Raw genomic sequence first — 27,146 nt, 5'->3', positions numbered from 1 at the left:
TCAAATTTTTGTGATTTTTTGTCACATTTTTGTAATTTTTTTGTCACATTTTGTCATTTTTTTTGTCATTTTTTTGTCAATTTTTTGTGACATTTTTGTCAATGTTTTCTCGCTTTTTTGTCACATTTCCATCATTGTTTTTGTCTCAGTTTTGTTGCTATTTTCACTGCTTTTTTCCAGAAGCTTTTGGATTGGGGTAAAGCCAAACTGGAGAAAATGTGCTCGCTTCAGGTGGGAGTTAAGGGGTTAAAGTTAAAGTATCTAAGTACCTTTATGATGTTTAATTTCGTATACGTTTCCCTCTGCAGATGTCGGGGCGCTGCTCGTTCCGGGGCTCCAGGTTCCGTTGCGTTTATGGGAAGCCCGTGTCTCGACAGCAGAGTTTCGAGGGTTTGCCGATCACCCGCGGCGTCCATGACACCCACTGCTGCGCCGTTAACCCCGCCTTCATTGCCGTGGTGACCGAGTGCTCCGGGGGCGGGGCCTTCCTCGTGCTGCCCATTCACCACGTGAGTCGTCAATGTGTAGCATCAATGTGATTCTGATCCAAGTTCAGCACAAATGAGTTTCTACTATATTGGACACTGTGGAAGGGTCAGGAGTTCATTCACTCTGGGGGAGTTTGGAGTAGAGCTGCTGCTCCTCCACACTGAGAGGAGGCTCGGACGTCTGTGGAGACACAGTGAGGCAGCTTGAGCTTGTCCCACTGGTAGACAGAGTTAATTTCCTCATAATTATAGTGTATGCTTTAAAAGGGCTGGATGAAAGTTGGCCATTTTATACTCACTACTGCCACCTCAGGTCATACTTGTAACTGCACCTTCTATATTAAGCTCGTGCATGACAATTCGGACCCGAAGTGACATGTTTTTAAGTGACAGTGCAGGATTTTAGAGGCAGTTGTGGTGAACAGGTCTGAGCTCATTCTACACATTAGGACATGGCTGGAACATGTACATTTTTAAACTCCGAATAGTCCCTTTAAAGTTTTTTTTTTTTTTTTTTTTTTTTTTTTTTTGGGACTAAAACTAAATGAAAAGTTGTTTATGAGACTAAAAGGAGCTGACCAGTGCAGGACACCACGCTCTGAAACAGGGACAAACCCAGGAGTGCAGGGTGCACAGTTTCTGAAGGCAGATGCCAGGTTTCCTCCAGGTCTAGTGGTGGCTCAGGACTAGCACCTGAACACTATTTCCTTGTACCCTTGTATAATGACAAATAAAGCATTTACTTACTAAAACTTTAACAAAAACGTCCAGATATTTGTGTCGACTAAATGAAAATGAAAAGTCCAAACTCCCAATGACGTCAGAAAAAGCCTCCTGTCCTTTAAATCCACAGCTAAAAGAGCAGGTCTGAGCTTTATCCATGTGGAGAACAAACATGAAGCAGAGGACTGTGATGAAATATGATTATAATAAATATCATTAATGTAAAATTGACTAAAATGAAGCCTAGGCGTTAATTCAACCTGGGAGACGATTTTCAGCATCACCTCCAGCCAATGATCGCTTCCGAGAGGCCACACCTCCACCTCAGCCCTCAGCGTAAGAGCCGCACCTCCATAGCAGCCAATCATCGCCCTCGGTCCCCCTTTTAAGCCCCAGCAATCATGGTTCGTTCGCTTCCCAGCTGCGCTGCGACCCACCTCCGCCCCATCTTCGCCTCTTCCATCCACGGCTTCTCCCTGCTGCGGCTTCACGGGTCTTCCATACCACCACCAGTGTCAAGGCTCCGGGGAAGACGTCCCTAACTACAAGCTGTTCATCCATACTGACTTTCATACATCGATGTTACCGCTGGGATCTGATCGCCAAAACTAAAATACATGTCAATAAATCTTCCTAATCACTGCTTTTGTCTGTTTGAGTCTATCCAGGTTGAATTAATCTTAGACTTAGTCGACTGAATTTACATGCAATTTTACTCAACTTAATCTTGACTAAAGCTAAATAGCATTTTTGTCAAAAGACTAAGAATGAAGCTAAATTAAAATATGTAATATCATAAAAAAGTAAAAATGAACATTGTAGAAAGACCTAGGACAGGCTGGAGGGACTTTCCCTCCGTGTTCTGAGTGATTCCTCCCTAGATTGGGCTCAGCCTCTGCCATCACGGTCATCAGTGGATCATGTTTATGCCTCTGGAATCACCTGCATCAGGCTCAGTCTCTGCATGTGTTTAAGTCACTTCTCAAAACACATATTTTTTCTCCTGCTTTTGAACATGTTTGATCTTATATCTGATTAATTATGTATATATTTGTGCATATCTTGTGTTTTGTGTACGGCACGTTGGCCAAGCTGTAAAGTGTTTAAAGCGCTTTATAATGTATAAATGTCTGAATGAGTTGAATCTGTTATACAGCTGGTCTGGTACATCTGTAGTGTGATAACTGTGTGCCCTGCAGACGGGCCGGGTGGACCCCCTGCACCCGCGGGTGTGTGGGCACAGGGCGCGGGTCCTGGACGTGAAGTGGAACCCGTTTGACGACCAGAGCGTGGCCTCCTGCTCTGAAGACTGCACTGTACGCTCCTCCACTCTTACATTTACTCAGACAGGGCTGTGCTTTACTGTACGCACATACTTCTCATTTAGGTGAAGGTCTGGCACATCCCGGCCTGTGGGCTGCAGCAGGACCTGACCCGGGCCACCAAGACTCTGATGGGTCACTCCAGACGTGTGGCGGTCATCGAGTGGCACCCGACGGCCCAAAACCTGCTGCTGAGCTCCGCTTATGACTACAAGGTGAGACTTTAAACTAATCTAATGGTTATTTTCATGTCTAAAAGCATGTTGGTCTGAGCAGGTGTTGCTGTGGGACCTCTCTCAGCCCGGGGCGGTGCTGAGGTTCCCGGTGCGAGTGGTGATGGCCCCTCTTCTGTCCATGTGTCCGTCCGAGGCTCTGCTTCTGTCCGTCAGCTTCAGCAGAGACGGCAGCTCAGTCGCCGTCACCTCTAAAGACCGACGCATCCGAGTCCTGGACCCACGAACCGGGACCATTTTACAGGTCTGACTTAAAGGGATGTTTCAGGATTTTTGTCATAGGGCCTCATTTCCTAGTTATCCAGAGTGTTGCTGATTCCTGGAGCTATTTTTTTTGTAATTCATGCAGTTCTTATGTTTGAAGAGTTTCATGGCGCTAGGCTAGTGCAAGGCTAGCGCATTTCTATGGTATCAGCTAGCCTGCATTAAAAACACTCTGACCCGCTCCACAGAGCACCTGAGGCAAATCACTTATAACACCAGACTAACCATATAAATGTCTGTGTCAGTAGAATAATTTTAACCATTTTGCATTTAAAATAACTTATATTTGAGCAGCATCAGCTTCGTGATTGTATAAGCTACGCAGCGGCGGAGTGATCTGCTAGAAAATAGTCCCTCAAAATGCGATCATTCATGTGATGCGAGGTCAGTTATATTCCAAAAAATATTCAATCGACACAGACATTTATATGGTTAGTCTGGTGTTATAAGTGATTTGCCTCAGGTGCTCTGTGGAGCGGGTCAGAGTGTTTTTAATGCAGGCTAGCTGATACCATAGACATGCACTAGCCTTGCACTAGCGCCACGAAACTCTTCAAACATAAGAACTACATGAATTGCCAAAAAAATAATAATCCAGAAATCAGCAACACTCTGGATAACTAGGAAATGAGGCCCTATGTCAAAAATCCTGAAATATCCCTTTAAAAAACACACTGTGGCCCACGAGGAGCCGAGTGTCACCGTGTGCTCTGCTGCAGGTGTCCAGCAGAGGGCGGCACCGAGCCAGTAAAGTGCTGTTCATCAGTGACAAGATTCTGCTGTCCACGGGCAGCTCGCCGTGGAACCAGCGACAGATCATGCTCTGGGACCCGGTCGGAACCTTTTATTGATTTATTTTTACCATTATTCATTTATAAGTGGGACCTGGGGCGAGGGGGTTTTACATAACCCCCTGGGGCTGCACAATATGAGAAAAGAATTGTCTTGAATATTGCTATAAGCTTTATATTTTACTAAACCAGTATAACACAGTATATTCTATCTGTTGATCACGGCGGCCTCTAGAACGATAGGACCACTTTTGTTTCAGGTTTTCCAGGTTTTCTGGATGGAATGCACACATAACCATGGAAACAGCAGAAAAAACCTACCAGAAACTAGGGCCCGATATTTGGATATTTTCGATATCGGCCGATATCGAGAGTTTTATTGGCCGATATGTCTCAAATCTCTCGCTTCACAATGAGCCCTCCCTAGACTTCAAGGGAGCGGAGAAACATCGTGGTGAAAATCGGTCACAAGTTTGTGCACCTTTTCTATATATCTTATGATAATAATAATAATAATAATAATAATAATAATAATAATAATAATAATAATAATAATAATAATAATAATAATAATAATAATAATAATAATAATAATAATAATAATAATAATAATGCATTGGTTTTATATAGCGATTTTCTGGACACTCAAAGACGCTTTACATTGCAGTATTCATTCACTCCATACTCGATGGTGGTAAGCTACTATTGTAGCCACAGCTGCCCTGGGTAGACTGACGGAAGTGAGGCGACCAGTCTGCGCCATCGGCCCCTCCGACCACCACCACTCACTCACTCACTACATTCGACAGGCTTCCTGGTGTTTCCCAAACAGTCTCCCATCCAAGCACTGCCAGGCCCGTCCCTGCTGAGCTTCTGAGAGCTGACGGGATCCGTCATAGCAAAGGCGGTGTGGCCACATGAATGAGACATGAATATACAGCGCCCCCTGCTGTCACAGATCAACACTGACAAGTTTAGAAGCTTCATACACAGGATTAGAGACGAGACATTTATCAGCAGAGCCTCATCGGCCAATCAAAATCCCCCAAGGAACAGCATTGGCCTTAGAAAAACCCATGTCAATTGACCTCATTTCTATTGAAACCTTTACTATTGGCTTAACTATCGGTTTTTTGAAAGATAAAAACAAAGCATCAAATGACATTGCTTCAAATATCGGATTATACATATGGGGCGACAGAGGCGCAGATGGTAGAGCGGGTCGTCTCATGATTGGAAGGTCAGGGGTTCGATTCCCACCTCCTGAAAGTGCACACTGTCGTTGTGTCCTTGGGCAAGACACTTCACCCATTGCCCCCAGTGTCTGCGTACACTAGTGTATGAATGAGAGTATGAATGGGTGAGTGGATCCTTGCTGTAAAGCGCTTTGAGTGCCTAATGTAGGTGGAAAAGCGCTATATAAGTTGAGACCATTTACCATTTATATATACCCTGAGGACCCCAAATATCCATATTGGCCCTGCAGAAACCCTCAAAAACCTGATATAAAATTAAGAGATGGAGATTCCTAGAGGCTGCCGTGATGGAAGGCGAAGGCGCCAAGAGTGAACCACCCAAAAAGCCGCTGGGTCACTAAAAGGTTCGTACAATTGACACCTTTTTTTCTGCGGAAAAAGTTGCATGATGCACCTTTAATTTAGAAAAAATATTAGTGTGTTTATTTTTTATAAGCAAATTGTGTCAAAACAAGATTTAAAACAAATCAGCCCCAGATCTTAAAAGTAAAATGGAGGTGACCCCTTTTTCTTTTGGTCAGGCAGTGGATTTGAATAGTGAACGCCCCTGTGTCTCCTGCAGGACGACCTGTCAGAGCCTCTGTTTGAAGAGGACGTGGACGGTTCGGCTGGAGTCCTGTTCCCGTTCTACGACCCCGACACAAACCTGCTGTATGTGGCCGGGAAGGTGCGCACTCATGACCCTCTGCTTTGGCGGACTTGTACAATGTGTGTGCTATTTTATTCTATATTTTCATTTGATTTATTTTATTTTTCCATTTGTTTTTTTCCTTATATTTTAAAGCAGAACTAAGTAACTTAAGCGTAAGTAAGCGCCACTGCAGGTGTCGTAGCATGTTACATTTTTTTTTTTTTTTACTCATTACTTTACTCATTACTTGAGTAAATACTATAGAAAGACAAAGGGACAGAGGGATATTGTACATCCAATTACACAATGGAGATCATTTTTTTCGCTTAAACTTGGCTGTAAATACTGTTTAAGTGACGCTAGCCCGCAGTTAGCTTTGCCCGTTAGCTTGTTAGCTTCTTCTTCGTGACTCCATTAGTGTGTATTGGTGAAAGTTGCAAATGTGGTTTTCTGAAACACTTGTATTACGCCCAGAGGGACTAGGATTTATTAAGGTAAACAAGTTAGTTCTGCTTTAGCCTCTTACGCCTTATCTGAGCACTTTTTCTCCACTTCAGCTTTGCCCAAATCTAAAAGCTTCTCAACTGGAGCTGACAGCCTATAGGCCTATAGAGTAGCACCTCATTTGAAAGCTAAGACGAACAAAATCAGATTTTTCCTTGCCCTGTTGCCATGTTGTTGTCACTCTTTTGTTGTGTTTTTACACTTTTTCATCACTCTTTCGTCACGTTTTCGACTCTTTTTGTGGAGAAGCTTTCAGATTTGGATAAAACCGCTCAGTTTAAGCGGGGGTGAAGAGGTTAACCTCTTAACTCCCGCCTGAACCGAGAGGATCTTTTTCCTCACGTCATCAGATTTTTTTTCCATCATTTTTTTGTTGGGTGTTCAACTCATTTTTCGTCACATTTTTGTCATTTTTTCGTCAATTTTTTATCACATTTTTGTCAAATTTTGTATCACATTTTTTGTCACATTTTCGTCACATTTTCGTCATTTTTTCGTCCATTTTTTTGAGCAAATTTTTGACCTTTTTTTGTCTCTTTTTTGTCACATTTTTGCAATTTTTTTGTAAAATGTTTATCACATTTTTGTCATTTTTTCGTCTATTTTTTCGTCAATTTCTTGTGACATTTTTGTCACATTTTCATTCATTTTTCGTCGCTTTTTTGTCAATGTTTTCTCACTTTTTTCTCACATTTCCGTCATTGCTTTCATCTCAGTTTTGTTACTATTTTCACAGCTTTTTTCCAGAAGCTTTTGGACTGGGGTAAAGCCAAACTGGAGAAAATTTGCTCGGTTCAGGTGGGAGTTAAGGGGTTAAAGAATCGGCTGATGTCGATGTTTCACTTATCACCAGCTGTGGGAAAAACATACTGGCCGGGTGTCCTGAACCCCATTGTTAAAATCCAACACTACTATTTACTATAATGCTGCATGCTGTCTTTTTCCATACTGTGTTAGTCGGCTGTATGTTCTATGTAGCTTTTTTAGATTTCTTCAGCTCATAATTTCTCAAAGATCCGAACCAGTCTGACTTTTGTCTGCATGACACGTCTGCGATGATGCGTTTATGTGTCGTAGGGAGACGGGAACATTCGGTACTACGAGCTGAGCGCCGAGAAGCCGTCCCTCAGCTACCTGTCTGAGTTCAGGTCCCTGCTGCCACAGAAAGGCCTGGGTGAGAACTGCACTTCTTCACACATAAATATCCATTAAGGAATAGTTCATGTAACCCTTTACTGCTCCAGGAGTGATGCCAAAGCGCGGCCTGAACCTGAACGCCTGTGAGGTTTACCGCTTTTATCGCCTGATTTGTGTCAAAGACTTAGTGGAGCCGTTGTCCATGATCGTCCCCAGGAAAGAGGTGAGTGGTGGGTTTTATTCTTAACCTCTGACACCCCCACCTGAACCAAGCACCTTTTCTACAGTTGGGCTTTACCTTAATCTAATCTAGGATGGCACGGTAGTACAGCTGTTAGCGCTCATGCTTCACAGCAAGAAGGTCCCGGGTTCGATTCCCACCTGGACGGGGCTTTTCTGTGTGGAGATTACATGTCCTCCCCGTGTCTGTGTAGGTTTCCTCCGGGTACTCCGGTTTCCCCCACCACTAAAAACATGTATAATAGGCCAGGATGAATAAGGGTGTGTTTGAGAGTGCGCATGGATGGAAATTAGCCCAAGCCGACAATCCAGTGTGGCTTGTTTACATGCATGAGACCCATGTATGTTCATTAACGAGCACTGTCCCAACCAAAAAAAACAATAAATGCATTTTTTAAAAAAGCGTCTTGAAAAAATGGCAGCAAAAACAAAACAAGGATGAAAACGCAACAATAGAGCAACACAAAAGTGGCAAAAAAGGTGACAAAAACTATGAAAAAGTGGCAAAAAAAACTATGAAAAAGTGGCAAAAAAACAATAAAAAAGTGACAAAAATTTGACACAACTGCAATAGAAAAATGCATCAAAAAAGCCACACAAAAATATCACAAAAATGGGTCGAAAACACAATAAAATGAGCCCCAGAAGAAACAGAAGATTGACAAAAAAACGTTGACAACACGGCAACAACGCAAGGAAAAATACCCGTACAGATCAGTTTTGTAGGTCTTAGCTTTCAAATGAGGTGTTACACTGGCCTATAGGCTGCAACCTTTCAGATTTGAGTATATTTTTACCACATTTTCATCATATTTTAGTCACTTTTTAGTTACTTTTCTGTTACTCCTTTGTTGCTTTTTCATCACGTTTTTATCGCTCTTTTGTTGCATTTTCATCCTTGACTCATTTTTGTTGCTCTTTTGACACTTCTTTCAAGAACCTTTTAGATTTGGGTAAAGCCAAACTGGAGAACATGTGCTCGGTTCAGGTGAGGTTAAAGAGGTTAAAACAAGTTGTTGAATGCGTGCTGTCTGCAGCCCGGTGTTTTCCACGAGGACTTGTACCCGATGACGGCGGGAAACCAGGCGGCCATGACGGCTCAAGAGTGGCTCTCCGGGGTCAACAGAGGTCAGTAAAAAAAACGAAAGGATTTAAATAGTGTAGGGACCAATGCGCAATCTTGTGGGACGCCTTATCAGGTAGAAATGCTGAAAGAAATTAATTTTGAATGCCATAAACTAACAGTGGTGGCTTGAATGTTTCATTTTTACCTGGTGTTTCCTTTTGCTGCCAGCAGAGGGCGCTCCACAAAAGAGATGAGACTCAAAGAGAGCAGAGGTCCATCATTTAAAGCTGTAAAACTCTGCTGAAGTGGTCTAAAGCAGGTTTAACCTCTTAACTCCCGCCTGAACCGAGAGCATGTTCATCCTGTAGGCCAGTGAAAGCTAAGATGTACAAAACTCATTTAAATGGATCTTTTTCCTCACGTCATCAAATTTTTTTCCATCTTTTTGGGGGGGGTATTCAACTCATTTTGTAACTTTAAAAAAAAATGTTTTTAATCTTTTTAATCTTTTTTTTATATATATATATATTTTCATTGTTTTGTCATTTTGTCACATTTTTGTCACATTTTTTGTCATTTTATTGTCACATTTTTGTCATTTTTTTGTCACATTTTTTGTAATTTTTTGTAATTTTTTCCACATTTTTGTAATTTTTTTGTCACATTTTTTGTCACATTTTTTTGTAATTTTTTGTCAAATCTTTGTCATTTTTTGTATTTTTTTTGTCATTTTTTTGTCACATTATTTGTCATTTTTTGTCATTTTTTGACATTTTTTGTCTAATTCTTTTGTCATTTTTTGTCAATTTTTTGTCATTTTTTGTCATTTTTTTGGTCATTTTTTGTCATTTTTTGTCATTTTGTTTGTCCAATTTTTTTGTCATTTTTTTCTCACATTTTTTGTCACTTTTTTGTCATTTTTTCACACATTTTTTGTTATTTTTTGTCATTATTTCACTTTTTTGTCATTTTTTGTCACACTTTTGTCACTTTTTTTCTCATTTTTTTCTCACATTTTTGTATTTTTTTTTTCATTTTTTTGTCACATTTTTGTCTCATTTTTTGTCACATTTTTGTCACTTTTTTGTCATTTTTTATCATTTTTTGTCACGTTTTTGTCACTTTTTTCTCACTTTTTTCTCACATTTTTGTAATTTCTTTGTCATTTTTTTGTCTCATTTTTTGTCACATTTTTGTCATTTTTTTGTCACATTTTTGTCTAATTTTTTGTCATTTTTTTGTCACATTTTTGTCACTTTTTTTGTCACTTTTTTCTCACATTTTTTGTTATTTTTTGTAATTTTTCCACATTTTTGTCATTTTTTGTCACATTTTTTTGTCACATTTTTGTCACATTTTTCTCACTTTTTTTGTCACTTTTTTGTCACATCTTCATCATTGTTTTCGTCTCAGTTCTGTAGCTATTTTCACACCTTTTTTTTCCAGAAGCTTTTGGATTTTGGGGTAAAGCCAAACTGGAGAAAATGTGCTCGGTTCAGGTGGGAGTTAAGGGGTTAAAGGCCACAGGTCCACTTTACGTCTCTTATAAAATGTCTCTCTTCTTCTTCCTCCAGGGCCTGTGCTGATGTCGCTGAAGCCCGGGACTCGAGTGACCAACCCTTACCCAGAACCAGCCGCCGGGACGAGGCAGGACCAGTGGATCCACAGGGAACCAGACTGCACTGCACTGACGGGGACCGAGATGGACTTCATGGAGGAGGTACCATATATTTAGAGATACTTGTAAAGATATGTGTAATTAAAATGTGTCAGCAACGATATAAGTAACTTCTACTTGTACTGGAGTAATGTTTGCTCAGTATCTGTGCTTTTTCTCAAGTAGTGAAACTTTAACTGGTTTGGGTTTATTTTGAGTCAGATTCTGGACTTGTGTTTCCCGCAGGCGTTTTACGAGGAGCAGTGGTCGTACCAGGACCTGAAGTTCTCCTACGACGTGAGCGACCTCTCGAGCTGGACGGTGGACGAGACCTTCCTGTGGCCGTACTGCTGCACCCCGCACTGCTGCGAGCCCACGGAGACGCCGCCCCCCCACACCGAGTCAGAGGTACCACAGGGCGGGACGGGACGACTTGATCTTGATCTGGGCCTGCAAGGACTCGAGAATATACATGCTGTAGTTAAAAATGTAAAAGTTTGGAAATTGAATATGGGAATGTTGATGGTGTATGGCTGTGCACCGGTACATACTTTTCAATACATATACTGAAATATCCCTGCTTTAGATTTTTTTCGATACCACTAATCGACACACAGCCTTATATATTTGAGAATTTACTTGAATTATTAAAAAATATGTGAAATATTGAAACTTATTCATCAAGCTTCTTTTCACCTTCTTTTATGTTATACTCAGAAACCTGCAATAAACGTTTAAAGGAATAGTTCATGTTTTTTCCTGTTTTACTGAGATATGTTCTTACCTGAGCTTGGACGAGTTGATACGTACTAGGGATGGGCGATAGCGCATTTTTTGGAATCGATACGATATCGATACTTTTGGGGTCATTTTTGTCGATGCCGATACCGATACTGGTCATTTCATATGGGTGAATGTATTTCAATCAATATACATTATTACAATATACACTAAAACTGGTTATTGTATATAATTAACTGGTCAATTAAAATTATATTACTTTAACTGGTTAATTAAACAACACTAATGTGAAATTAAATACATAAACAAGATTTTAAATTAATACTTAAATGACAAACAGAACCTAAACCAGAATGACATGCCCGGCTCATTTCAATCCTTTGTGACTGTTTTGGCTCAGAACAAAGAAATAAATCATCCTTTTGGGTTGACAATTGCTTTTTCTTTTTACATATGCAAATTATTATTGATACTTTTTGCCCAATATCGATACTTTAAAAGTAGCCGTTTGGTATTGATATATCGATACTTTGGTATCGATCCGCCCATCCCTAATACATACCTGTCTGGTCTTTGTGCCCGTGGAAGAGCGCGGTCGCCTCCAACTTCACCATCGTTTGGAGCTATAGGAAAACACTGGGAGAGGCCAAACACCATCTTTGGTCTTTTTGCATCCTGAGGGCACGCACAAAGACCAGACAGGTACATATCAACTCGTCTAAGCTCAGGTAAGAACAAATCTCAGTATGGAAAAACGGTGAACTATTCCTTTAACCTCTTACCACCCACCTGAACTGAATGCATTTTCTCCTCTTTGGCTATAGGCCATTGTAGCGCCTCATTTCATTTTTTTGCCGCCTGTTTGTTTTTTTGCAGCACTTTCATCACTTTTTTGTTGGGTTTATGTCACTTTTTTGCTGTACTTTCATCACTTTTTTTGCTGCACTTCCGTGGCTTTTTTGTTGACTTTTTGTGGCTTTTTTCCCCCCCTCTTGTCACTTTTTGAAATGTGTTTTCATCCTTGTTTTTGTCTCATTTTTTCAACAAGCTTTTAGATTTGGGTAAAGCCAAACTGGAGACAATGTGCTCAGTTTCAGGTGGAGGTTAATATACAGTCTTCCTAATGGCTACGATATAGGCCTGTGTAACACCTCATTTGAAAGCTAAGACCCACAAAACTGATCTTTTTCCTCACGTTGTTGCTGTGTTGTGTCACCTTTTGTATGTTTTTTTTTCTTTTCCATTTTTTGTAGAATTTTTGTCACTTTTTGTTGAATTTTGTAATTTTTTTGTTGAATTTTTGTAACTTTTTGTTGAATTTTTGTCACATTTTTGATGAATTTTTGTCACATTTTTGATGAATTTTTGTCACATTTTTGTTGAATTTTTGTCACATTTTGTTGAATTTTTGTCACGTTTTTGTCACTTTTTGTTGAATTTTGTCACATTTTTGTTAAATTTTTGTCACATTTTTGATGATTTTTTGTTGAATTTTTGTCACATTTTTGATGAATTTTTGTCACATTTTTGATTATTTTTTGTTGAATTTTTGTCACATTTTTGATGAATTTTTGTTGAATTTTTGTCACATTTTGTTGAATTTTTGTCACTTTTTTGTTGCGTTTACATCCTTGTTTTCTTATTTTTTGTGGCTATTTTGGTGCTTTTTTTCCCCAAGAAACTTTTTGATTTGAAATCAAAAAACATGTGGAAAAACTATAGAAAGTGCGCTTGGTTTGAGAGGTTAACACGGATGAATAAATGAATAACATTTTCTGTCTCTCTTTTAAAATGCAGCTTCTTCAGGCTTTTTACAAGCAGCAGGAGGAGATCCGAGGCCTGCGGGAGCAGCTGAACCAGAGAGAGGTTCAAACACGTCACTTTAATTCACTCAAAGACGTTTCATTTTCCATCAAGTTTGTGTCTTTTCTCTGTCGTTACAGGAGAAAATTGTCCAACTCAAAGTAGAAATGAAAAACACAAGAAACAACATGAGAGCTTCGTTCTAGAGACTTTTTTTTTGCACAAAGCTGTTTCTCTTCATCACTAACACTGAAATGCAGAAAACAGAAAAATAATGTGGAAGATTTGCAAGTTTACATTATGGGGGTGAATATGGAAACATTAGTAATAAAAGTGAGGGGAAAACGAGAAAAAATTAAGGCAAAAATAAGAAAAAAATGTGAGGAAAAATTAGAAAAATTGGGGAAAAATTGGGGGGGAAATGTATAAATCTGAAGAAAGTGTGGCAAAAATAAAAGGGAACAATGGGGCAAAAGTTCTAGAAAGGCTTGGTGAGAAAATATGGAAAATATTTGCAATAAAAGTTGGTAAAAATAAGAGGAAAAAATGGACCAATAGAATCAAAACTGTATTTTTTCCCCCTGTATCTGCTTCCAATACTTCGATACCAATAGAACCTAAACTCCAGATCTGAGCGACAGCAAATCACCTCTGAGGAAATGATCGTACTTTTGAGTTTGTTATTTTGTTTGACTGATTGGTTAAAGATTATAGTTCAACTATGAAAGTAATCGCACATCTGGCAACCCGTGATGTGGATGTGGGAGTGCAATGCTAATTCTCACCACAAGATGTCACTAAATGAATGTCTCTTACTGTCATAATAAAACTTAAACAAATAAAAAATCATAATAGTCCTTTATTTGATAGTTACTGCATGTATACATATCGTTTTGAAATGTTGGGAATACTGTACATGTATTTAGAGTAACTGTATTGTGGTCAAGTTACTTTCATTTGAGAGTATTTATATTACAGTTACTTTCTAAATATCAAAACTAAACACCCCAGGACTCAATCATTACATTTAGCTCCATATTGCACAACATTAAATAGACTAGATGCAAGTTCGCCATTTTATACTCACTACTGCCACCTCAGGTCAAACGTGTAACTGCACCTTCTATGTTAACACCTTTTTGAGTGACAGTGCAGGATTTTAGAGGCAGTTGTGAACAGGTCTGAGCTCTTTCTACACAGGACATTGTAGGAACATGAAAGGGGAGGAAAATACATAATTTAAAAAAATTTAAACTCTGTATTGTCCCTTTAAGAAAGAACTTTAAATGTTGGCCTGTTTTTCTTCTAAAATAAAACAAAGATTTAAACGCCTCACGTAGTGTTTGTATGAACTGATGTGTCACATGATGCTCTATCGCTTCTCCATTTGCCCAGAGTTGAAGAGCTCCTCATTAAAGGTGCATTGTGCAACTTTTTAATGCGGAAAAAAGTAGATATTTGCACGTATTTGACCTTGTAGTGACCCAGTGGCTGTATGAGTGGTCAGCATGGCGCCTTTACTTTCCATGACGGTGGTCTCTACAAAGCTCCAGGACCAATTGTTTTGTAGGTTTTGTGGTGAGAGGGTCCGTCAGCAGTAAAAAAACATCCATTTCCAGTTTCTTCCGCTTTATCCGGGGCCGGGTCGCGGGGGCAGCAGTCTCAGCAGAGATGCCCAGACTTCCCGGTCCACGCACACCTCCTCCAGCTGTTCTTGGGGGACCCCGAGGCGACACCAGGCCAGCTCAGAGACATAGTCCCACCAGCGTGTCCTGGGTCTTCCACGAGGCCTTGTCCCACTAGGACATGCCTGGAACACCTCCCGCGGGAGGCGACCAGGAGGCATCCGGAACAGATGCCCGAGCCACCTCAGCTGCTCCTTTCGACGTGAAGGAACTGAGCTCCTCACCCGATCTCAAAGGGTGCGCCCAGCCACCCTGCGAAGGACACTCATTTCGGCCGCTTGTAAAAAACGTTCCCATCAATTGATCCTAGAGAACTCTAGTAGAAAGTAAAGGCACCGTGTTGACCTCCTTCAACTGGTGGGTCCGTTAAATACGGATAAATATCTACTTTTTTCCCACCTATAAAGTTACATAATGCACCTTTTATGCTGAGTTTATAACAGGTGTTCCAACAATCTTCATTTTTATAATTACACGCCGTATTAATACATGCATTTGGCAGCGTGAAAGTATTCTAAAAGTCTTCAGAACACTCTATACACCCACACATCTATAAAGATAATCCCGCTGTTCTGTCAATTGTCATCCTATCATATTTTACTTTTTGTCTTATTTAATATTCTTTATGCCCCTATTGCCTTATAGTTTAAAGCAGGGGAGCCCAAACTTGAGGGCCAAAATGAAAAGGTGCCTGTGAGTCGCGGGCCAAACACGGTGATGTCAATAATAATAGTATTTTTTCAATAGCCTCCATTTGCATTTCATTCTATCTATGCAAATAACATGCTATATTAAAACAAATGGTAACTATGGCAAAAGCCTAGTTTTAGTGGAACAAAATCAACAATTGTAGCAATATAGTGCAATATATATATATATAAAAATCTGTATCTACACCTACAGTGACTTTACCTCATTCGTTCACTCAATGAAAATGCCACATTAGATTATTTTGAAAGTGTCAGTTCAGCATCAATTCTTTTATAAGTCATTTTTAACATATACTGTTGTTGATGTAACAACCTTTGCAATAAAAGTTGGAAAACTGTGAAAGTTGATGCTACAACGCTCTGTAATTGATACCAAGACATCACAACAGTGTTTCCTTAACTTTGCGAAATGAGTGAAACAGCGCCCCCAATTTGACGCTGGTGGACAAAAAGTGTACTGCATCCATTTACCACTGAGAAAGAATGGAAGAGAGTTAGTTTTAACCACGCAGCGCCAAAGTAGGTCACTCTCTGGTGGGCCAACAGAATTGTTTGGGCGAGCCAAATTTAGCCCACGGGCCCCACTTTGGCACCCCTGGTTTAAAATGGATAGTTTATTTTTATTTAAATTGTGTTTTATGTTGCATGGCTGCACCGAGAAAAACGAATTTGTAAACCTGTTCTCAAACAATGGCAATAAAAAAAAAGATTCTGAAAAAACTTGCAAACAAAACTAAGTCGTGCCCAAAGCAAGGGTAAAGAGGAGCTACATTTGGAAAATCATGACTAAAACTGAACTAAAAATAAAATCCAGTGTTGGCCGAATTAGATAAAGCCTTCGAGACTTGTTTATTCTCTTCTATAACTGTTTTAACTGAGCTTTTCCCACAGAATCACACATAATTCCTCTGGAAACACACAAACGCAACACAGTCACAAAACGTTAAGATTTTATTTACAAAGTCCATTCTGAGTATTTATTTTTGGATTTTTCCTTTTTTAAGTTACAGAAGAGTAAAAAAAAAGAAAGAAAAAAAAAAAGGTCTAAACAGAAACAACATAAGCCAGTCAGTGTTGAACGGATCGACAACCACACGAAAGCAAAAGTCAACGGAAGAAAAAACAAAAACAAGATTTTCTGCAAAAATATTTCATCTTTTTAAAAAGCTCCTGTTTGGCAAAAGAGAGAGAAGGAGAAGAAGACGGTTTGCCCTGAGCGCTGCTGACCGCGGGGAAATCAGGAGGATTTAGGGTTTTGTTTTGATTCACTAAGTTTACAGACAATTCATTCCCTGCAGTAGATTTTCTGAACATTTGGAGAAGCAAACACGAGAAACGGACAAAAAACTAGAGGAGCCAAAGATTAAAGGGATATTTCAGGATTTTTGACATAGGGCCTCATTTCCTAGTTATCCAGATATTTTTTTTGTAATCCATGCAGTTCTTTTATTTGTAAGCTACGTGGTGCTAGGCTAATGCAAGGCTAGCGCTTTTCCATGGTATCAGCTAGCCTGCATTAAAAACAGTCTGACCCGCTCCACAGTGCACCTGAGGCAAATCACTTATAACGCCAGACTAACCAAATAAATGTCTGTCGATACAATAATGTTTGGAATATAACTGACCTCACATCACATGAATGATCGCATTTTGAGGGACTATTTTCGAGCAGATCACTCCGCCGCTGCGTAGCTTATACAACCACGAAGCTGATTCTCAAATATAAGGTGTTTTAAATGCAAAATGATAAAAATGATTCTATTGAGACATTTATATGGTTAGTCTGGTGTTATAAGTGATTTGCCTCAGGTGCTCTGTGGAGTCAGACTGTTTTTAATGCAGGCTTGCTGATACCATAGACATGCACTAGCCTTGCATTAGCCTAGCGCCACGAAACTCTTCAAATATAAGAACTGCATGACTTACAAAAAAAAATATCTCCAGAAATCAACATTCTGGATAACTAGGAAATGAGGCCCTATGTCAAAAATCCTGAAATATCCCTTTAATGTTGATAAAACGTTTTCAGTGGTAAACAGAACTGCAAAAGCGGGACTGAAAATTGCCTTTAAATTGCCATTAAATTTCGCAGACGTTTTTAAAGGTGGTTTTAGTCAAATAATCACCTCAGGATCAAATGGTTTTAACTTAACAATATGACGCTTGGTAAAAGCTCAGATTTTTTGTCATTTCTTTTAATTTTCATCAAATCTATGAAAATACCTCAAAGCTTTGGTCTTATTAACTACTTTTAATGTACTTAGAGTCAGCGAAAACATCACTTCGACTAAAATCATGACAAAATTGACAAAACCTATTCATTTCAGTGACTCCTAGATAGATTTTCAATATTTCCTAGTTTTGAAAAGACCCTAGTTTTGCTTTTCGAGCTCGTTTTGGAGTCCAGTCCTTACGTTACATACACGATGAACAGAGGAGATTTCAAAATAAAAGACTGATCATAAATATCAACATTTCGCTCCGGTTTGCTGCTCCAAATTAGGGATGAAAAGCAGATGTACCAAAACAGGACTGAATTAATCCATATACACAAAAACATATTCAAATTGTTTTGGAAGCAAAGTCCTGGTGCTCTGTCTCGTGCTGCCAGTAGGGGGAGTCAAGAGCCTAAAGACAAAGTAGCTTATAGTTCGTAGCAGACGTCGTAAAGCTAAATGTATCGAATTTTTAAAGTTTGATAACCGGGAGGGGGGTGGGGGGAAGAGGGCGCGGTCATGTTTGGGTGTCGGAAGAGGTCTTGTGATGCGGGTGGGCGGGGTTTGAAAAAAAAAAAGGGGGCGGTCCTCATTCGTCGTCATCGTCGTCGTCGTCATCGTCGCCGTCGCCGTCCCGCTTCCTCTTCTCGCCTTTGGTCGGAGACGAGTCCTCATCTGTGCACAGAAGGAAGGAAAGGTTAGAGGTTTACCGAAGGTGTGGAGTTATTTGATCTGGTAAAAGGTTGAAACGGGACAGAGGGCGGGACTAAGAAGCGGATTAGTTCCTCTGACCCGGGTCGACAAACATAAAGCATCAGGATAAGTGCTACGGCAAAGTGTCAGTTAAAGGGATATTTCAGGATTTTTGACATAGGGCCTCATTTCCTAGTTATCCAGAGTGTTGCTGATTTCTGGAGATTTTTTTTTTGTAATTCATGCAGTTCTTATGTTTGAAGAGTTTCGTGGCGCTAGGCTAGTGCATGGCTAGCACATTTCTATGGTATCAGCTAGCCTGCATTAAAAACAGTCTGACCCGCTCCACAGAGCACCTGAGGCAAATCACTTATAACGCCAGACTAACCATATAAATGTCTGTGTCCATTTAACCATTTTGCGTTTAAAATAACTTATATTTGAGCAGCATCAGCTTTGTGGTTGTATAAGCTACGCGGCGGTGGAGTGATCTGCTAGAAAATAGTCCCTCAAAATGCGATCATTCATGTGATACAAGGTCAGTTATATTCCAAAAAATATTAAATCGACACAGACATGTATATGGTTAGTCTGGTGTTATAAGTGATTTGCCTCAGGTGCTCTGTGGAGCGGATCACACTGTTTTTAATGCAGGCTAGCTGACACCATAGAAATGTGCTAGCCTTGCATTAGCCTAGCGCCACGTAGCTCTTCAAATATAAGAACTGCATGAATTACAAAAAAAAAATATCTCCAGAAATCAACAACACTCTGGAAAACTAGGAAATGAGGCCCTATGTCAAAAATCCTGAAATATCCCTTTAAGCTCAACAACAAATGGGCAAAGAAGAAAAGTTTACGCACATTCTTAACAACTAAAGTCTGGTGCCTCATTTTAAAAACTTTCTACAGCTGGATATTGCTCCTATGATAAAGCCGAGTTAGTTATAATTAAAGGGACCAGGCGGGTTTTCGTAGGAAACATTTTAGAAATATTGTATATTAATGAGGGCTGGACTTTGATTGACAGGACGTTAGCATTAGAGCTAATGGTGCGGGCGTGGCTACAGTGAAGATCCCGCACTTATGCCCTTTTTAAGAACATGGAATTATGGTAAACTGGGAGGAGTGAGCAGAAGCCGTCTATTAATACCACAGCCCGTGCTCAAGCCCGGTTTGCGTGACAAAGCAGAGGATTATCTCCTCTGACTGGTCAAAGAGCCGTCTTCTTATCTAAGCTGGAATCAAACCTGGTCCAGAGCAGATTTGAGCTCAGGGCATGTTTTCAGGGAGATCTACCCTGCTACAAAGTGATCTTACCCTCTGAACTTACCCCGCTAAGTCGTGTACCCCTCTGGACTTGGCGTGCTGCAATACCACCCCCTAGTGGAGACTCCAAAACCCTATGAAGACTTTACACATCCCAAAAAAGGCTCCACAGAATAATATCGTTTCTAAACATGGTTTCCTCCTTTAGTTTCTACGCTCGTTGCCCGAGATCGAGCTTCCATCACGGATTCTCTGGACCTTTAATGCTCTTAGTGGTCTCACCATCATCATCTTCATCGTCGTCATCCTCATCGTCATCCTCGTCGTCGTCCTCGCTGTCGACGTCTCCGTTCACCTCTCCATCCTTCAGAGAGAAAGACAATCCACATTCATCTCCAATTTAACCTCATTAAAGCAATGAAACAAAATGTCAGAAAAGGTGAGAAGTCGTTTGAACTGTCTTTAATTTAGACTTTGAAGCTTAATGGAGCTCCGTCTCTAAGAAAAATATTTATAATGATTTACATTTAAAGTAAAAAACACCATCTCTCTGTGGGCAAATTCAACAAGAAGCTCGAGGGAAAACTAAAATTACATAACAGTAAACAAAGAAAAACCCACGCGCAGAGTCAGTCCTCAAACACAGCATGACCCCATTCAGATTCAAACTGACCTCATCATCATCGTCATCGTCGTCCTCTTCTGCCACAACGTCTTCTTCATCCTCGTCCTCCTCATCCTCAAAGTCCTCAGATTTTCCCTCTGAAAAGAAAACGCCACATTTCGTTTATTAACCCCTTAACTCCCACCTGAACCAAACACATTTTCTCCAGTTTGGCTTTACCCCAGTTCAAAAGCTTCTGGAAAAAAGCTGTGAAAATAGCGACAAAACTGAGACCAAAACAATGATGGAAATGTGACAAAAAAGTGAGAAAACATTGACAAAAAAGTGACGTAAAATTGATGAAAAAGTGGCAAAAATGTCACAAGAAATGGACAAAAAAAATGGTCGAAAAAAAGACAAAAATGTGACAAAAAAAAGACAAAAATGTGACAAAAAATGACCAAAATTTGATAAAAATTTGACCAAAAAATGACAAAAATGTGACAAAATGTTATGTTATGTTAATAAACACAAGTCTCACGCACACCGAGCAGCTGAAGCCTGAGAGGAAATACGGACTTTTCCCTAAATCTTTGCCCTATATAATGAACAGCACTCCTCCCCCCCTTCGCAAATCCATTCCGTTTTTTGTTTTATGAGACACTACACGTTTCAATCCAGTCCGAGTCCGTGTTTATTTACGGCTCCAGTCCCTGTTTTGCGCTCAGTCACCCTGCAGGGCAGACTCAGGCCATGCGGTCGTGTTTACTTGAGGCTGTGCCAGAAAGGAGCTGCAGAGTAAGTTGGACTAGAGCCACTAGATGACAAGATAAACATTAAATCCTTTGGCACTTTGTAAATAAGAAAATCCAACCCAAGCTAAATGTAACAGTTGAGTTTAGCCTAAACTGTTAGCACGTGTTTCACATGAAGTCACTGAAGTTAGCTCTGATGGATTTTGTAGAAAGTCCTGAATTTAACCTTAAAGCACAACTAAGTAACTCCTGCCCCTAGAGGCCATAAGCGCCACTGCAAGTGCCGTAGCATGTTGCGTATTGAACCTCCAATTACACAATGGAGATACATTTTTTTTTTCACTCAAACTTGGCTGTAAATACAGTTTAAGTGGAGCTAGCCCACAGTTAGCTTTGCCCGTTAGCCTGTTAGCAGCTTCTTCGTGATTCCATTAGTGTGTATTGGTGACTCCGACCCGGTGGCAGTCAAATTGCAAACATGGTTTTCTGTCAAGAGACACCAGGGGGGGATTAAAGACCCTCCAATCATCCCATAAACACTTGTATCACCCCCAGAGGGACTACGGAAAGGGTTTATTAAGGTAAACAAGTTACTTAGTGCTGCTTTAAATGCTGATTTTGGCTCCTCTTAGACGTATTGCATGTGTCCTATTAGATCATAAACTGTGGGACTTACAGATAAATATTACATCACACAACATGAATATGAGAAAAATCCAACACCTACGGGAAAATAATCTAATTAGAGTATATTACATCCTCAAACTTTGTAAAACTTAGTCTTGTTTCCAACATCACCAAAATGCTTTACTTAAACTGCATTAATAATGTATCAGATCAGGATATAAACAGCATATTATTGCCGTGTGGTAAACGGTCAGTCTGCCCAGGGCGGCGGTGGCTACAATAGTAACATGTGAATGAATAATGACTTCATGTATGACTTCAGCCTCTGTGTTTTTGTTGTGAACTGACCCTCTTCGTCCTCGTCGTCCACGCCGTCGCACTCGGAGTCGGACGCCTCGCAGTCGTCGATGTCGTAGCCGTCGAGGTACGTGAGCTGAGGCAGGAGCTTGAAGATGGAATCCTTATAATCCTCCAGGTTCGTCACTTCACAGTTAAACAGGTCCAGGCTCCGCAGCAGAGGCAGCTTTTTCTACAGGGACGAGTCCAAAGAGTTTCTTTACAGACTCAGACTTCTATGTAAGATACTATGTACATGTCATCTTATTCTCTAGAAATAAATGGATTCAGTGCTGTATTTAATCTGTATGAAGCATGTTTTATGAACAGAAGCTAAAGTAGTCAAAGCAGTCAGCTGGACGGGGCAGTAAAGCATCTACAGGGTTTAAACAATCAGGCCAAATGTAATGATTTTAATGATGCCGATATGTTTAACACCACAAGGCAATAAAAACGCCATATTTACTTTTTATCCACAACTTTTAACAACTTCAGCCAAAACTGCAACAAACGGGGCTTGGTGCCGTTAAACGATACCAGCATGAAATCAGAAAAAGTTTAGGTACTGCACATATCTAAAAAATAAGAGTATCAAAAGGAGGTACAAAAAATAATAATAGACTTGCTCTTTCGAGACAGTTTTTGCTGTCCGTAGACACAACAGACAACAAAGGAAAATGAAGTTTAAAAGTTTTTCATAGAATAAATGAACAGTATTGTTTGGTTTTGTTGTAGATGAGAAGTTCTTTTAGTATAGGCATCGAAAAATGTATCATTTCGGAAAACAAAATGTAAGGGTACCGAGCTAAACCAGTGGAGTGGAGGTTGGGATTTCTCAACCGGGGGGGATGCAAACGGTTCCAAATTGATTTTAAAGAAAGAAAAAAACTGATTCAGTATAATTCTTAATTGAAAACACCATAAATCTATAAATTCAAATTATAAAACGAAATGTTATCACTACATTTTCAATGCTTTTACTATCCACACCACCTCTCAAAAGTTTGGAGTCACTTAAAATGCCATAATTTTTTAATGTTGTGAATTTAAAAACATGCCTATTCTGTCTGGAAACGGGTGATTTTTGATGGAATACCTACACAAGTATACAGAGGCGCATCGCTCCAGTGTCTAATGATATATTGTGTTATAGCTAATCGTGTTAAAGGGTAATTGATGAGAAAACCCTGGTGCAATTATGCTAGCACTGCTGAAAACTGTGCTGATTAGAGAAGCTCTAGAACTGGCCTGGGTGACCCCGAACTATTGAGGAGTAGTGTTTATTATGAGTCTGGTTTTGCTGTGGGGGTCCCAGAATGTTCTTAGCAACATGGGGGGCCCAGCCTGAGGAACCCGTTTTAGACCAACACAAGGTGGGTCCACAGAAGGACGGCCTCATGGCTCTAACCGGGCCTGTTGGTCTCACATAAGGTGCTTCTGAACCGCCCTTTAGGACCTGCTCGCCCATGGGAGACCCTACCAGGGGCACGAAGTCCTGGACAACAGAGCTCCAGGATCATTCTCCACCACAAAACCGTATTTGAATTAAAAATAAAGTCGTTGAGCAAAGTCATGGCAGGTTTAATGCCAGTTGGAAGAAATGTTATGCTTTTCCATTACAGTCCTTATGTAATGATTGAAACAGTGTAATATTGTGCAGAAACTCTAATTATAACGAAGTACAGTATAAACGCGTTGCTCTCACCAGTGGCTCGAGGTTGCTGATGTCTTTGAACTTGTTTCCGCTGAGGTTGAGGTGTGTGAGGTTCACGAGCCGCTCGGCCAGAACCTCCAGCCCCCCAGATATCCTGTTATCGCTCAGCTCCAACTGAGGGAAAAAGAGAGACTTCATAAAAAAAAAATACTTGGGACACATCAGCATGCATTTACAGGGCGCTTAGATTCATGCATTCCCAGAAAAGCTCATCTCTCAGGGGGGGTAAGGACAGACCTTTTTGAGTTTTTGGAGTTTGGGGAGCTCTGCGACGCTGGTCAGACCGACGTTGATGAGACTGAGACGCTCCAAGTTCGAAAACTCATCTGTGATTCCCTCCATCTTCCCTTCACTCGAGCGGCAGTTGTCCAGAACCAGCTCCTTCAACTGGAACAAACACCACACAGGGTTTAGAAAAACACGCTCAAGACCCGCAATACACAGAAATAAGGGAAATGGTCATTCGGGCTACAAGTCGCACAATTTTTGGTGAAAGGACTGACTTGAAAGTGTGCTGTGTTGTCGTTATCGTATTGATATCGAGATATGAGCATTCAAAACAATGAAATCGAAAAAGATACAATTTTTCATCAATAAAACCGCACTCTTTATGATTATTATGTTTTTGCTTTTTTGAAAAATGCTTGGTTTTCACCTAACCCATAGTTATATCGCATCGTATGAATGTCGAGATTAGGGCTGCAACTAACGATTATTTTGTCATTGATTAATCTATCGAATATTTTCACGATTAATTGATTGGTTGTGAATGGTGTAGGAAAATTAGATTTAAAAAAAATAATATAAATCACATAAAGCTAAAGTGGCATCACTTGAGGACGTGTTGATGGAGGAAACTTAAAGTAAATGTTTGTTGGAGGCTCTTGGCGCTAATTCTGCTTCTGATTGGATGAGACACAGACGGATATTTATGAAATTTACAATATACAAAACACTACAGACCCTTACTATGAAAAACGTAGTACGTTTTCATCAAAAAATACTACATTTTCATGTCAGTTTTGCTCTATTTGAGTCTGTGTGAACCAGAAAACGATTAATCTATTACTAAAATAGATGTCGACTATTTCAATAATCGATTAGTCGTCGATTAGTCGTTTCAGCCCTAGTCGAGATATGAAATTTTGTCTTTTTAACCACCTGTCCCCGTGTTCTACAGTCTGTGTTTATGCTGCTCTGATGGAGCTGAGCGCAACATAAATTATATCATGTCCACAACGATATTGAAAATGTACAATATGAAAATGATATGGCAATAACGATAGGGCCTAACCCTATTGGAAACACCCATTTTATTCAACACATCTACCAACCAATTCCTATAGCCCACATTAGTAAAAGCTATAATAATGTTGTATGTTTTTAATGAGGATTAAAAAAAAAAAGAAAAAAAAAAAAAGTTCAACCCTTTTTTTTAACCTCATTATCCAGCTCACACCCATATCACCACATGGGCCTTAAATTTAAACGTTTCCTGATTTGGTGCTGTGCATTTCACACTACAAAGTGCTTGCCTGTGGTTAACACTATGCGTCACTCAAACTGCCTTCTCCTCACCACAAACTTAGAAAGACAGAAAGTGAGATTATCTGCAAGATCAGGAAAATACCGGTTCAAGAAAGTCCCCTTTTCACTCTCAATACGTTTTTAAAAAAAATATATATAGATGAATAAAGATGACTTTTGTAGCTAGAATAAAAAATATATATAATAATGAAAAAAAGGAAAATATCTAGTAAGCACATTTAAAATAATCTAACGTTCAAAACCGGTGGAGGATTTCAGTTGGTCTGAAATTTCGCTCTTTCAATACACAAAAATAAACGTTTTGTTAATTTGGCGTTAGTACTATGTAAATAAATAAAAACTTTCCAGGATAACTCGTGCGGCGCTGTTGATACAGATCCACCTGCTGTTTGTAAACTCAATGCCGAATGCGCGTCGGTGGCTGCTACTTAGCCGCGCTGCTAACCAACGTTTAGCATAATTATAGCCATTTACTTCAACTTTTATCCCATTTTTGTTTGCAGTATGCAATTTGCACGGCTTGATGCTTTGTATGGCATTAATATCGCGTACAAGAGTATTACAGTAGTCCCATAAAATGAGAAGATGCGCCGTTTTAGCCTGCTAGCATGTTAAGCTACTACGCGCCATCACAACGTGGGCGCCGTCTATTCTCTGGATAGCAGCAATTTTTTACAGTGAACGTGTAACAATAACAGAGGTCGAATTAATTTGAGCACTTAAATACTCATCATGAGTAATAAGTGACTGATATTAACTAAAGGCACCATAAGATAAGAAAAGATACGACTTTATCGATCTCACAATGTAGAAATTCACAATTTTATACAATATAGGTTATGAGCGGAAATACACTCAAAATACTCAATCCAATACATAAAAAGCTACAATTTGATCGAACGTATATTTACTCGTTTCCCCACAGTATATTTTGTGTCGCTAACCGAGTTATGAATCTAATCTTTTTACACAACTGTGCATTGTGCCAAGATACCATTCCATGATAGACTTTAACGAGGCGCCAGGAATTACTCGGCCCCGTTGGCGGAATTTTACGCATGAACTTACGTCGCTTACATTTGGTACAAAAATGTTTATTGCGGAGTTGTGATTTATCGTTTAGTACAAACAGAAATGCTATGAAACTAATTTGCACACATTGATAGAATAATGGAACCTGTGAACTGGAACTAACGCAGAGACAGAGCGGCACAACGGCGCGTAAAGAGAGTTCCAGCGCGTTTGGATAGCTTTCGCCTCACAGCCGATCTGCTTTTGCAAAACAAACACCCTTCTATCCGAGAATTTAATTAATGTTTGGTCATTTAATAACATTTCCAGCGCTGCAGACATCCGCCATGTGCTCGCAATCTCCTCCTACAGCAGCCGCCGGTGGATCAGAGAAAAAATATACCTAAAAAAGAGCGCGCAAAATTGGGGAACTCACCTCCGAAGGGGACCGGTGCCTGAGCTCCAGCGAAAGCCTCTTTTTCATGTCCATTTTCGGCTGTTTTTGGTCTGAAATCGGTGCGTAAACTACTTCTTCTTGACGCTCTCTCCTGTAAAAACACGAGGAGCCGCGGTGAAGGCAGAAGGACTATGCAGAGAGGACTTCCGGTCCCGGATTTCACAATAAAAGTCTGAAAGGTTCTCAGCCTCAGCGGTTTCCTCTTGAAGTTCGAAACAAAAAAACTAAACAATCGGTGTTGTTTCTGGATCTGTGTCCCTTTTCAATACCTGTTATTGTTAATGCGTTGGGTTTGAAAAAGTGACAAAAATGTGATGAAAATTAAACAAAAAAGTGAAATAATGTGATGAAAAAGTGACAAAAATGTGATTAAAAAATCAAACAAAAAATTTGATGGAAATGTGATGAAAATGAAACAAAAAAGCAACAAAAAAGTGACAAAAATGTGATGAAAAAGTGATGAAAATTAAACATAAAGCAACTAAAAAGTGACAAAAATGTGTCAAAAAAGTGACAATAATGTGATGGAAAATGAAACAAAAATGTGATGAAAATGAAGCAAAAAAACAACAAAAAAGTGACAAAAATGTGTTGAAAAAGTGACAAAAATGTGATTAAAAAATCAAACAAAAATGTGATGGAAATGTGATGAAAATGAAACAAAA

At 39.8% G+C, this 27,146-nt stretch overlaps 2 protein-coding genes across 2 annotated transcripts; one reads left to right on the top strand and one right to left on the bottom strand.

Annotated features, from left to right (window-relative positions):
* Positions 1 to 308: 308 nt before the first annotated feature.
* LOC306980510 (coronin-2A-like) lies at positions 309 to 13,123 on the top strand (the record flags this gene model as incomplete). Its single annotated transcript, XM_079579938.1, has 13 exons — positions 309 to 509; positions 2,411 to 2,527; positions 2,599 to 2,748; positions 2,810 to 3,010; positions 3,750 to 3,863; positions 5,640 to 5,744; positions 7,290 to 7,386; positions 7,457 to 7,572; positions 8,627 to 8,717; positions 10,230 to 10,375; positions 10,559 to 10,720; positions 12,851 to 12,919; positions 12,997 to 13,123. The coding sequence occupies 13 exons, from the start codon at positions 309 to 311 to the stop codon at positions 13,060 to 13,062; spliced, it is 1,635 nt and encodes a 544-aa protein (XP_079436064.1). The 3' UTR covers positions 13,063 to 13,123.
* Positions 13,124 to 17,777: 4,654 nt separating this feature from the next.
* On the bottom strand, positions 17,778 to 26,620 carry LOC306980818 (acidic leucine-rich nuclear phosphoprotein 32 family member D-like). Its single transcript, XM_079580253.1, has 7 exons — positions 26,461 to 26,620; positions 23,703 to 23,852; positions 23,457 to 23,579; positions 21,764 to 21,944; positions 20,103 to 20,191; positions 19,712 to 19,793; positions 17,778 to 18,142 (listed from the first exon to the last, which is right to left on the bottom strand). The coding sequence occupies exons 1-7, from the start codon at positions 26,512 to 26,514 to the stop codon at positions 18,057 to 18,059; spliced, it is 765 nt and encodes a 254-aa protein (XP_079436379.1). The 5' UTR covers positions 26,515 to 26,620; the 3' UTR covers positions 17,778 to 18,056.
* Positions 26,621 to 27,146: the final 526 nt, after the last annotated feature.

The sequence above is a fragment of the Gobius niger genome (assembly GCF_951799975.1).
Source record: "Gobius niger genome assembly, chromosome: 21".
NCBI classification, from domain to species: Eukaryota; Metazoa; Chordata; class Actinopteri; order Gobiiformes; family Gobiidae; genus Gobius; species Gobius niger.
This window is presented reverse-complemented; position numbering and strand designations above follow the sequence as displayed.